The sequence below is a fragment of the Leptonychotes weddellii genome, chromosome 3 (assembly GCF_054177405.1).
Source record: "Leptonychotes weddellii isolate Sample4059 chromosome 3, ASM5417740v2, whole genome shotgun sequence".
Classification (NCBI taxonomy): domain Eukaryota; kingdom Metazoa; phylum Chordata; class Mammalia; order Carnivora; family Phocidae; genus Leptonychotes; species Leptonychotes weddellii.
This window is the reverse complement of record NC_138371.1, coordinates 29,291,063-29,304,229: the sequence shown is the minus strand read 5'-3', so window position 1 is coordinate 29,304,229 and position 13,167 is coordinate 29,291,063. Positions and strand designations below refer to the sequence as shown.

Below are 13,167 nucleotides of genomic sequence, written 5' to 3'. Positions count from 1 at the left end.
AAATTGAAGCAGTCATCAAAAATCTCCCAAAAAACAAAAGCCCAGGGCCAGATGGCTTCCCAGGGGAATTCTACCAAACATTTAAAGAAGAATTAATACCTATTCTTCTGAAACTGTTCCAAAAAATAGAAATGGAAGGAAAACTTCCAAACTCATTTTATGAGGCCAGCATTACCTTGATCCCAAAACCAGACAAAGACCCCATCAAAAAGGAAAATTACAGACCAATATCCCTGATGTACATGGATGCAAAAATTCTCACCAAAATACTAGCCGACAGGATCCAACAGTACATTAAAAGGATTATCCACCATGACCAAGTGGGATTTATCCCTGGGCTGCAAGGTTGGTTCAACATCCGCAAATCAATCAATGTGATACAATACATTAACAAAAGAAAGAACAAGAATTAATGAAGTATTTTGTAAGTATTTGTCATGGTAAAATATAAGCAAACTTAAGGTTTTTTTTGTAAAAAGTTGACTGTTTTTATATATATGTATATATTTTTAAAGATTTTATTTATTTGACAAAGAGAGACACAGCGAGAGAGGGAACACAAGCAGGGGGAGTGGGAGAGGGAGAAGCAGGCTTCCCACGGAGCAGGGAGCCCGATGGGGGGCTCGATCATAGGACCCTGGGATCATGACCTGAGCCAAAGGCAGATGCTTAATGACTGAGCCACCCAGGCACCCCGACTATTTTTATAATTTAGGCCTCTCTCTCCTTTTTTTTTTTTTGTAAATAAAAAGGCATTTGAACACCAATGGAAATTATACTTACAGGTTATTTTAAATTGTAACCAAATTAATACCTGGGGCTTTCTTTATCATTATGTTAGTTTAAATATTAATGGATGGGAAAAAATTAGCATTCTTTAACCCAAGGGTTGGCACACTTCTGTAAAGGCCCAGCTAAGAAATATTTTAGGTTTTGCAGGCCATGCAGTCTTTGTTTTAACTACTCATCTCTGCCCTTGTAGTGTGAAAATATGTAACAAGTAGAATAGCTGTGGTCCAGTAAAATTTTATTTATAGAAACTGAAATTTGAAGTCTGTCTAATTTTCACATGTCATGACATTATTTTTCTTCTGACTTTTAAAAACCATTAAAACATGTAAACACTACTCCTGGGTTGTAAAAAACAAAACAAAAAACCACTTCAGGTTGTTAAAAACAGGTTGTGGGCCAGATTTGGTCTGCCAGCCATGATTTGCCAACCCTTGTTTTAGCCTAAGAATGGAGAAAGCCAGTAGGTCCAAAAAGGACAAAATTTAGCAGTTGGGGTTAAGTATATGAATAATTATGTTGAATCTATGAGCATTTATATTTTGATTTTTCTGGGCAATAAAGCTATACATTTTTGTGTTGTGTTTATATTATATTTTGCAGACCGTTGATATTCATAAAGAGAAAGTTGCAAGAAGAGAGATCGGTATTTTGACTACCAATAAAAACACTTCAAGGACACATAAGATTATTGCTCCAGCCAATCTTGAACGACCAGTTCGTTATATTAGAAAACCTATTGACTATACAATTCTAGATGATATTGGACACGGAGTAAAGGTAAGTATAATTTTTGTCAACCTTTTAAAAACAATAGTCCATAATGGAACTAACTCTTTAGAAAATTAAGCTTTTGTCTTTTCTTTCCTGGAGGCCCAAGTTTTGGCCCAGTTGTGGTTCTGAAGATTCCTTGCTGCTATAACTATTTTATCCTTCTTGCTGCTTCTTAGTGCTGTGTTTTCAGGTTTTAAACAGCCATCTTTAAATGAACTGCATTTACTTAACCAGTTATGAGACTACCTCATATAGATCGGGCAAATAAGTGTGGTCTAATTTTTCTAATCTTTTAATGATTTAATATGACTGATTAAAAAATTACTCAGCATGTTCTTAAAGTATCTACCTTATCTCAAACATTTATCAACAAAGCTTTCGCATTTTCAGAAGGAACATGTATAAACAATCATGTGCTTTGAAACGTTCTAAAATAATTTTACCTTAACATTTTGGGTGAGAATAGTGTAGATAAAGGTAATATGTGAATTAATATTTCCACTGCTTTTGAGTATGTAGCCATTATATATTTTGGCTATTTTTTTAAAATGTATTAGAGTGTCTGCTGTATATGTGTAGTGCCATGATCAAAACTGAGGTGCATATAAATTTCATTTACATTGGTATTTATACTTAAACTATTTGGAGCTTCCTCTAAGTATTAAATTACTTAAAGCTTTCATCTTAATCCGTGATTTGAAAGGCAATGACTTATCAAATGTGACTTAGAATAAATATTTACATACGTGAGAAACTATAGTTTATACAGTTGATGTATGTCTATATAAGCAAATTTAAACTAAAAAAAATACCCTACTACTATGGCTAGAAATCAGTTAAATGTAAATTTAATGTAGATCTAGGTAAAAGAAAACATACAGTGTAAACTTTAAAAAAAATTTTTTCTTAGAATTTTGATATAAGCACTATTTGCAATTTGATATTTAATTTTATAAAATATTTAAAATTTTATAATTTTGAGATTTATTCAAGGCTAATAACTGCTAATAGAAGATTTTAGGGTAATGCCAGAATCTAATTACAAAAGGTACTTAGAGTATAAAACATAATTATTTGTGCTTGTCCACTTATATAATAAACACATGATTTCCTTCCCACTCCAATTCTTTCTTAATTCAAGTAAAGTGTTGTTCTTTTGGGACTCTGTAGTCTTTCTTGTTATTTGGACTTTTAGTGTTTAGGGGTCACTATTTGAAGAAATCTTTAATAAAGTTAAGTTTTTGAATAAAACAATGTCATATAATTTCATCAAAAAAACCCTCCTGTTCATGACACATTCTGCTTTGACCACTCTTTCTATGATCTACTGAAACATTATTTTTTAATGCTGAATGCTTAACTTGTTTTTTCTTTGTTTTTTCCTTTCTCTTCACATCCTGAAGTTCCAACTAACCTTTCAATGCTTTTTTTCCTTACCTCTTTTATTTGCTCCATTTATGCATTAAGTGGTTGCTTAGATTTAAGGTAAGAGATTCCAGGGCTGGATTTCCATTCTTTGTTCTTATGTAGAATATTGCATATGGGGAGTGAAGAGATATTTGGCACTTGGCCTTCTAAAATCAACAAATAATTCCTCTTTTTAATTTTTAAAAATTTTTGTCATGCAACTCTGTGGTGTGTCTTCATGTTCTGTGAGGGCAGATTTTTTGTCTGTTTTGTTCACCACCCTGTCCTGTGTGCCTAAAACAGTGCCTGATGCATACATTAGGTGCTTAATAAATGTTTTTGAATAAATGCTTATTTTGCAATGTTAATATATTTTGTGAAACTAAAATATAAGTTACCCTATCATAAAATGTCATTATGAAGTAAAATTAGGTGGACTTTTGTAAATGTAGAATTTATTTTATGGATTGGAGGGCCAATTAATGTGCTTTATTTAACCCTCCCCCTGTGTAATAGCCTTTTTATTCTATAAATGGTGTGCTTTATTATACACCTTGTGGCCGGTATGTCATTATCTCTTGACTCTTATTCAATGTAAAGAAATTGAGAAGTGGAAAATACTCAGTGTTACAGTTTTTTTTTTAAGTTGCAGTATCATGTATTTTGCAAAAAGCAAAATTAGTTTCTCTTTTCCAAATTGCTATATAAGATATATATTTCAATATAAACTCACTCTAAGCGTTTTACTAGCTGAATATTAATTATATCAAAACATCAGAAGTTCATGAGTGTTTAACAAAATACACATTAAGAATTAGAGAAATATTTGTTTTAGTAACACTTTAGGGTTTGTTTGTTTTTTCACATTTTAGTATTTTGGAGAATTAATGGTAAAAGACATTCAAGTGTATTCAAGAAGCGTTTAAATAGAAGGTTGCTAAAATTATTTCACCAAACTGAGCATGTATTTCCTTTTTGTTCTTATTTTCTTAGCTGAACTTTATAATTTCTTTTCAAATACATTTTCTTTCCAAAGCCCTGTTATTTGCCATGTCTTCAGTATAGAAAGTGGTAACAAGAGGATAACTGAGGTCTGAATCATTAGCTACTAATACTAACCATGGCCACAGACATTTCAACAGATCCTGGTAGAGAGATATGACTAGAGGAGTCAAGCAAATAAACTTGTTACTGAGTAGAATGTTGGGTCCAAGCCCTCAGTCTTGGTGAGTGGGGCATGTGGAATTGTGAGGATATTCCTTCTGCATTAAATACAAAGAACTAGACCCAAAGCAGTGTGTGACTACCTTGGCTGTTTTCCTGTAAATACTATATTCCAATTTTAGCTATTGATGTGTTTTCTCCAATGTGATAAAAGTGCACAGAAAGATTACCTGAAGGAAAAACACAGAAATGGACCAATTCTTTTCCCCTTAATTTAAGTTTAGACCAGCTTGCTTAAGCTACTATCCCATGATATTTCCTCCAAACTCTACTATGATTCCTTCTTGACCTTCGTGGATTCAGGATCTGTTCCAGGTGGGAGATAGACCAAAATGAGTAGGAAATGAGAGAAGTCCCTAGAAAGCAAGAAAATATCACACTTGTATTAGATTCCTTAACGTCTTTGCTGTGTGTACCAGAAAGCTTCACTCGTGAGTACTGTGGCTCTATGTAGGTGTTTCTGCAATATCTGGGTAGAGTTGCCTGGTAAGAAGAGTACCCTGAATTCATCCTAGAAGCTAGAATGCACCAGTGCTCTGTCTTTTCTTTCTTCCTGTCCTCCTTGTGAATGTCTGTCTTCTCTGTAAACTTGTAGCACATGGTTAATAATTTTAAGTGAACCAAAACAAAGTAGAGTGAAAAAAATGTTCAGCGTAGGGGGCCTGGGTGGCTCAGTCATTAAGCTTCTGCCTTCGGCTCAGGTCATGATCCCAGGGTTCTGGGATCGAGCCCCGCATCAGGCTCCCTGCTGGGCGGGAAGCATGCTTCTCCCTCTCCCACTCCCCCTGCTTGTGTTCCTGCTCTCGCTATCTCTGTCTATCTCAAATAAATAAATAAAATCCTAAAAAAAATGTTCAGCATGTAACAATTTCTCTTTTTATTCTGGTATTGAAACATGAGTGGTTTTGGAAGGGTTATTAATGGAATAATTTAATACATTAAAGTAGAAAATAGAATTAAAGACGAAATGTTATAGTTGGAAGGGACTGCAGATAGTAAACTAGTGCAGTGGTTTCCAACTGATCTTGGAGACCTGTGGATTATATCAAGTGCCCTAGAGGTCTCCTGATGTTTGTTGGTAGGATTATCTGCTACTTTGATTTCCTCAGTTCTCTATGAACTCTGTGTTTGCTCTTGTTGCTGTCAGACTTTTGATGCCTCTCAGGCAGACTCTAAACAAAGATCACACTTTGAGGCCATACACAAGGGATTTGACTTAGAAGAATCCTCCATACTAAAAGTTGAATTTTTAACATTTTATATAGCATGTTCTCATGGTGGTTCATGGTCCTTTTCATCTGAAATTTAGGTTATTTTTTTCTTTAGTTGACTGGGGAGAACAAATTGTAGAGTTTAATTCATCAGAACTTTGAAAACAATGTGGTGATATTTTTACAACAAAAGGCATAAAAAGCTAAAGGGTGGAATGCCATATTGGAAGTGTTTTCATATGTACCTGAGGCCATAGAAAAATGGAATTTACCTTGAACTGGGATACCTTTATTTGAAATGGATTTTTCTTTTGAAAGCAGTGAAGTTGTCCCTCATGAAGCTAAGCTTTAGTACTTTTTAAATAAATATATTAGTTTAATAAAAAACAGTAAGGACTACTAATCTGTTAGTGTAGTATTTATTTCAGGTGAATATGTTGTGCAAGCAGATTCTAAATAATTAATGAGGAGGGGTTAAGGATTTGTTTTACAACTAACACATTAAGAATATAACACTTTTGAAAATTTTGCTTGGGATCTTTAAGATCCTTAACTTAACCCTGTGTAAAAAATGGCTTTAGTTTTTTACTCGAGTGTGTTCTTTAACAGTGTTTGTCATTCTCTACAGAAGGATGATAAATTGCTTCTCATATTTCCAGCTTTCACATGCAGCTGAGGGTTCACTCTTGAGCATTTATCTGACACATTATTTGGAGGAAAAACTCCAAAGCAGCAACCCTTGGGAGACCCATCTGGTTTTGCCTATTCCAATCTTAAGCCACCAATTCTATTTTGGCAAAGGCCGGTTGTCACAAAGTATTTTTAAAATCAAACAAATTTGCTCATCTTTATTCCTCTTGTCCTTCTTTCTTTACCTCTCTTCCCCCTTATTCCTACTCTTTTATTCCCTTATATCTGTATTGGATTATTTCAGGACTCTTAGTACCTTAGGCTTTTTGTCTTCCTCTTACTAAAAATTTTACCCCTTCTGAATTCGTAGTCGAACTCCAGATTACAGCTTTGATTTCCCTCAAAAGATCTGCTGGTCCTTTTCCTGTTAGCCCTGGGAATTGAAGTAGGAACATATATCCCCTGAGGAGAGGGATAGAGCCTCTAGGAAGCCCAAGAATTATGTCCTGGAAATAATACTGGACAGTGAATGAAGGCCCAGAGGTGCCTGACCACAGCTTCTGCCCATCCTCACTACTCCACATCCAGATACAGACTATACATAGTCCTCTTCTCTCTGTGTAGTGAAATCCTGCTCTTTTTTTTAAACAACAGTCCAGCTTAGATTTTTCTCTAAACCTTTCTGTAGTTTTTCCTTCTCATATTGATACTTCTTTTTTGGAGATTTCTGTATAATTTGTAGACATTCCTTTTTGCTTAAAACATAGGAGTCTTATTCCAAAATGCTATAAGTTCCTTAAAAGCAGACGAATCATTTTATAGGCCTTTGTGTCCCGTTCCACCCCCAACAAATGTCTCCCTTAGTTTTCATATTTCTTTACCCTTGTACCTCGTAGTCTGGTAGGTGATAAGTGGTTGATAAATGAGGGATATACCACAGATACCATTTTAGAACGTGTCTGCCACTATTTTATCATAGCAGGTCATATGTCAGTGGGAGATTTCTTCATAGCAGAAGTGATGTCCTTTGTGAACTAGAGATACCTGGCCAGCCAGCTTTATAAAAAATACTGAAGTTCACAGGGTACTAGAAAGCACTGAGCTTTCTAATGAACATTATATTATGATATATCAAGGTTCAAGGAGGTATTGAATGTACCAAAAAAGCATGGAGCAAGAAAGGTAGGAGCATTGTAGAAAAAATATTAAGGCATAAGAATGGGCCTGATGCTTGGTGCTAGTTGTAGAGATCTCCAAAGCCTCGGAAATAGGACCACTCTTTGAACATAAAGGAACTTTTCTATCTCCAGTTTTATCTGCATTCCTTAGTCACAGGCTAGTGGCAAAGTATTTGAGCTTTATCACTTAAATGAAATATTTCTTCTGCTTCGAGGGTTTTTTTTTTTTTTGGTAGGAAAAGAAGCAGGGCGGGGGGGTGTTTCCTACTGTTCCTCCTTATACTTAATACCTGCTTTACTTAGCTCTCAATAATGACTTTCCCCTTTATGGAAACAAAAAATACCCACATAATTGAATGATTGTTGCAGTCAGCCACCAAACTTCATTCTGATTCCCAAATAAAACTTTGGAAAGTATGATGAGCAATCCCACTGATGGTTCAGGACCATTAACTACATGTTAATGTATGATGATAGTTCGGGTTATGTTTACAATTTGTTTAAAGTTTCATGTGGAATTGCTGTTATTGAGTGGGTTTTCTTTGTCCCGACCTCATGGTGTGTTCTCTCTTTCTCTGTCTCTGTCTCTTGGTCTCTCTCCCTTGAGGTCCCCTTCACCATACAGTTTAGTCCTCCTGTGTTTTGCTGCTTGTGAGGAAATGTTGTCTCCCCATAAACTTCCCTCAAAATAGTGTTTAAGACCATGGCAGCTATCCAGTAAACTTTTTTATCAAATGATTTTATATTTGAAATATACTTTCTTAAGTTTAATTATAATACAAATCCTACCTATGATAAACAAATTAAGTTTTATTTGGCAGTTATTCCTGTTCTTTTCCCTTTTCCTCAAACTAGATGGCAATATTTATATATATATATTTTTAAGATTTATATATTAGAGAGAGAGAGCACAAACAGGAGTGGGAGCAGAGGGAAAGGGGGGGCGGAGAGAAGCAGACTCCCTACTGAGTGCAGAGTTCCACGAGCCCACGACCCTGAGAGATCATGACCTGAGCCGAAATCAAGAGTGGGATGCTCAACTGATTGCACCACCTAGGTGCCCCCCAGTATTCATATTCTGCATAGCATATTTATTGTTTTACTTAGCATAGAAGCATTTTTCACAAAGGAAAACCACCTTGAAGAAATATTGAAAAACTCTTTTAGCTTAATATAAAGGTACAGTATCAGTGATGTATAAAATTACAGATTTTTTGGACATTCTGCAGGACCTCTTTGGTTTCTTCAGTGATTTAAGTTACTTATCCAAACTCCATTAACCAAGCAGATACAGTCATTTGATGATCCTACAGATCATAAAATGTATCAAGTTTTGTTTATGGAAATGTCCATCAGATTTTAATTTATAGATTGTTTATTTTATATTTTTTAATTGATTAAAAGATTTCTAGAAGATACTGCAATTTAAACAAAAACACCTCAGATACCAAAACATTGAATCAAAGTTGGAAAGCTGTTTTCAAGTATTTTAGCTATTCCATGTATAGAATAAAATTCTCTTTTACTTTTTCTTTCCCTGCTCCTTTTCCTTCCTGTTTCTAGCAAATTGATGTAGTTTAGTGTTGGCTCACCTACTTCTCCCTTGTCACTTAAAGTAACTTTGGGTTTTATGTTGTTTAAGGTTGAGCTTAAAGGACTTTGGTTACTACTTATAAAAAATCTTCTGGTATCATAAATGAAGATTACAGTTTGAAAAGCTACTGGTTACTCGTCATATTACTCCTAAAATTTTCCCCAAATGTGGATTGATTTTTTTCAAAACTTTTTCTGGCATTTTCATTTGAAGATATGATTAGCATACCCTCTGCTTATTAATGAGGGGGAGAACAAGGAGAAGTTAATCTTTATTCCTTCTTGATAACTGGTTTGTTTTGTATTTATTGTTTAAAAGTAACAATAAAAGGATTTCAGATAAATGCTTCACTTTAAAAATATTGACATCTGAAAGGTATCATTTGTCATTAAAGATTGTTTTAACATCACACACAACTTGTTCACTGGGCTATTCATTTGAAGAGTTTGTTTCTGGATATATTATTTCTTGCCTATTCAGATAACAAGTAGTATTTTAGGAGTTTTAAAAATTTCATTTAAGCCAGAGTTACTTTTGACAGCTTCAATACTCTGTATATGATTATGATTTGTTTTCTTAAAATTTATATTTTGAAATTACAATTATAAATGTATTCTGATTTCAATGGTGTACTGTCTTGCAGTTTCATTTTATAAGTATAATTTGAATACTCCAGATATATTCTTGTTAGAAAAGTTAAGACCCGCCCCCCCCCCTTTTTTTTTTGAAGTGTTTGGCAATCCAGAATATTAGGGGCTTAAAATAGGGTCACGTATGAACCTATATGTTGACCATTTACTCTGACCCATTGGTAATCTCAAACAATTTGAGATTGCATTTGAACTATATTTGTGAATGACTTCTCTTACCCCTTTAAGACATCCAGATTTCTAGAGCTTTCTGTATAAGTTCTGATATACTTCTTTGGTGCCATCAGTTGTTCCCAGATTACACTACTCTCCTACCCTTGCATTTTAAGTTAGAGATAGAATAGTGAGGAGTAATGGCCCAGCTCTGATTTAGGACTCTGTTACATCTTTCCCATAATCTTTATTTTGGGCCTGAGTGGGTCTAATTCCCAGTGAAACTAGGACATTGCCAGTGGCCCCTGTATTGCTCATAATTGAATGGGATACCTCAGCCCTAACTTTCTAGTTCAGAGGTTTAGGAACATGCCTTAACTTCTGGCAGGTTTCAGGTGGGTGATGCCTTAATAAGAGAACATTAAAGAAATCTGAATTGTAAGGCTGATCCACTATTTTAAAAACTGAAAATTTTTTTGGTATATCACACAATTTAACTATTTTATATTCTCTAGTTACAGTGGATCAAAACTATAGTGCATATTTTATTGGGAAATGTGTTTTTTTTTTTATAATTGCCATCTAAAAAAGGAATTGTTTAAAGGCATTGTTTTTGAGTTTCTCTTTACTAAAACTAAAGTTCTTATAGTTATCCTATTGAATTTCAATTAAATTTATTATCAAATAATCTAACCAGTGATCTGTTGGTGTGATGGCCTAATGGCAAATACAGTCTTTGCATATAATTATGTTTACAGTCATTTGAAAATCTCATGTTAGGAAGAGTCCTTTGAGTACAACTGTAGAATAACAGTAGAGTAGAAATTGCATATGAAATGCATGGCCTCTAATTTTTTTTTTTCCTCTTTAAACCTTACCCTCCTTTGTTAAATAGCATAACATTATTTCCCACAAGTGATATTTTGTTTCACTACATACAAGTTTTGATTGTTCCTCAACATTTTTTTAGGTGAGTACCCAGAATATGAAGATAGGTGGGCTGCCACGTACGACACCTCCAACTCAGAAACCCCCCAGCCCTCCCATGTCAGGGAAAGGGACACTTGGGTAAGTATGTAACTAAGTAATAATTGAAAACCATTTCATGTAGTGTTGTTGAAAACTAAACACTACATACATTTAAACTATTTTTTAATATTTGAAACAAGAACATTTTTCTCCCTAAGATTAACTTTTTTGTGTGTAACTTTCCCTTTTTCTGGGAAACCTCTTTATACTTTAAAGAGATTTTGTTTAAACGTTATTTTTCTAATAAATTTTAAATTTGAGGTAAAATCCTAGTCCAAGTTCATGATTTATTATAAATTGCACTCTAATTTCAGAAAATTTTTAGAGTATTTCGTATTACATTTGACTATGCTTATTTAGACTATTCTTGTGAAGAACACTGTGTAGATTACAAAATTCTGTATATTTTGTGTTGTTATGAGAATATCGAGCTTAATTTAGTCCAGCAGAAGTGAGCTCTGGATTTGACTTCTGGTAGAAATGGCCAATTAATGTAAAAGCGTCTAACATTTTTCTTCTGTAGCATCATAGTATAAAAATTCGGTTTATTGTGGCACCTGGCTGGCTCAGTCAGAAGAGCATGCAACTCTTGATCTCAGGGTTGTGAGTTCCAGCCCCACGTTGGGTGTAGAGATTACTTAAATAAAGAAATCTTAAAAAAATTTTATCATGGAGATTTGTGATCCGATGGACATAATATATCCCAGAAGCCAGATGACTAAAACTGTGGTCCAGTTCTGCTCCTGCTCTTTTGTCTTGCGTAGTCAGCCTCTTTGCAATTCAGTTTTTTCATCTGTAAAAGGGGGTAATAATTGTCCTCTATTAACTTTTCAGAGTCATTGTACCACAAATTGGATTTTTAAAAAATGTATGAGACAAAGACAAAATGCTTTGACAACCATTGGCTTTATTATATATGCTTAAAAATTTTTTAATTGGCAATGTTGTTTTTGGCCCCCTCACCAAAAAAAAAAAGAGAAAATGACAAAAAACCTAATTAATCACCATGGGTCAGGGCAGAACAAAGATGAGTTAAGATATAAAAGAGGATAGTGTTGGAAGAAGAGTTACAGTTAGGACAGTGGGAAATAAAAGAATAAAAATGAATTCCAGCGAGAAATAAGATGATTTTATTTGGGGTCAGCAAAACAAATTCTGCTTAGATTAGAGAGGAAATTAGTAGATCAGATAAGATTTAAACTTCAGGGTCGAATGTTGATGACATGATAGGGTGTAATTGTGCAGAGGTAAGAGTAGAGAGATCAAGAGGAAGTATTTATTTTCCTATGGAATGTCTACATTTCTATCATTTGTAGTGCCTAACAGATGTTGTTAGCTTTTAAGTCAAGATGGTTAGCAAAGTAACCCATTGTGATCTCGAGTAAAATAAAACTTGTGTTGCTCTCAAATTTTGAAGATTTATTCATATACCAGAATTTTTTCCCTTGTGTATTAGCAAGAGTTCTGCAGGGTCATTGGAGACCAGAGCTGCTGAACACCACAAGCCAGTTGATGGTCACAAACCTGGCTTTTTTGCATAGTGTTTGCCTAGCCATCATATTTTGTTCTTTTGCCCCTAATTTTTTACTTTGTTTTTATAATTGCCTTCATTGTATTGTTCTCAGTCAGCAAAGGGTTTTTTCTTGCATGAAACAGAATGTTTTTATTGTCTGGGAAAATTGGAAATCAGATGTTTGGAAATTAATCAGTTTCCTATCTTATTTTTTTTTATATTTACATTATAATTTCAGAGATGCCTAAACTTTTTAGTATTTTAAATCCAAGTTCCTGGCATTCCTTTTTCTTCTTTGGACCCAGTACCTCATTTATTGCCCTTTACTTCTTTTTAATTATTAATGTACACATGTATTTATGCAAGATTTTGAGGGTAGTAGAGTGGACAGGGTCAATGCAAAGTGATCTCACCCAAAATCAATAAACCATAACTTGAATAGCCCAGGAGAGCAGTTTTTAAAGGTACCCTGCAACTTTGCGGGGAGTGAATTATTGAGAATTTTATAAGGGAGCAACATCATTTCAGGAAAAGAAGGCTTTTTAATTTTCACATCTTGAGATCCCAGTTTTTATTCTCTCAGAAACCATAATCTTATCTGCAAAATGTCAGTTTCATGTCAGTTGAGTATTTACCATTGTCATAAAGAATTTAGAAACTTAGGGATGAGAGCTAATTTAATAATCACTAATGTGCCATTGTGCATCCTATTTCTGATCATATTTCTTTCCTTTTCTCATTCTCTTCCTTTTAAAGGAAATTTTGAGAAGAAGGAAATATATTAATAAAATCCAGTCCTTTTTGTGCTTTACAGTTTAAAACAAATAAGGTAGAAAGACTTAGATGGTCTTGTCTTTTTCTCTCCTTTTTAAATGTTGAACTCTGAGGATGCTGGCAGGAGGTAAAAGAGAGCAAGGTTAAAGTTGAAGGAAGTGAAATGAGAATGGAGGGAGATGAGATTAACTTGTGTATTTCTGTGTATGGATATAGTTCAGTTTCTGTGTATTTACTCTAT

General features: G+C 34.2%; 1 protein-coding gene across 40 annotated transcripts in view; it reads left to right on the top strand.

Moving 5' to 3' along the window:
* Window positions 1-13,167, top strand: part of ABI2 (abl interactor 2) — a 164,631-nt gene that overhangs the window by 76,079 nt on the left and 75,385 nt on the right. For 20 of the 40 annotated variants that reach the window (XM_081813850.1, XM_081813840.1, XM_081813843.1 and 17 more), the window contains 3 exons: window positions 1,393-1,569; window positions 3,031-3,048; window positions 10,581-10,678. In XM_081813850.1, the coding sequence (XP_081669976.1) occupies window positions 1,393-1,569; window positions 3,031-3,048; window positions 10,581-10,678 (293 nt within the window). The remainder of the gene's footprint in view (window positions 1-1,392; window positions 1,570-3,030; window positions 3,049-10,580; window positions 10,679-13,167) is intronic. The other 20 variants (XM_081813846.1, XM_081813861.1, XM_081813833.1 and 17 more) reach the window with 1 other exon arrangement.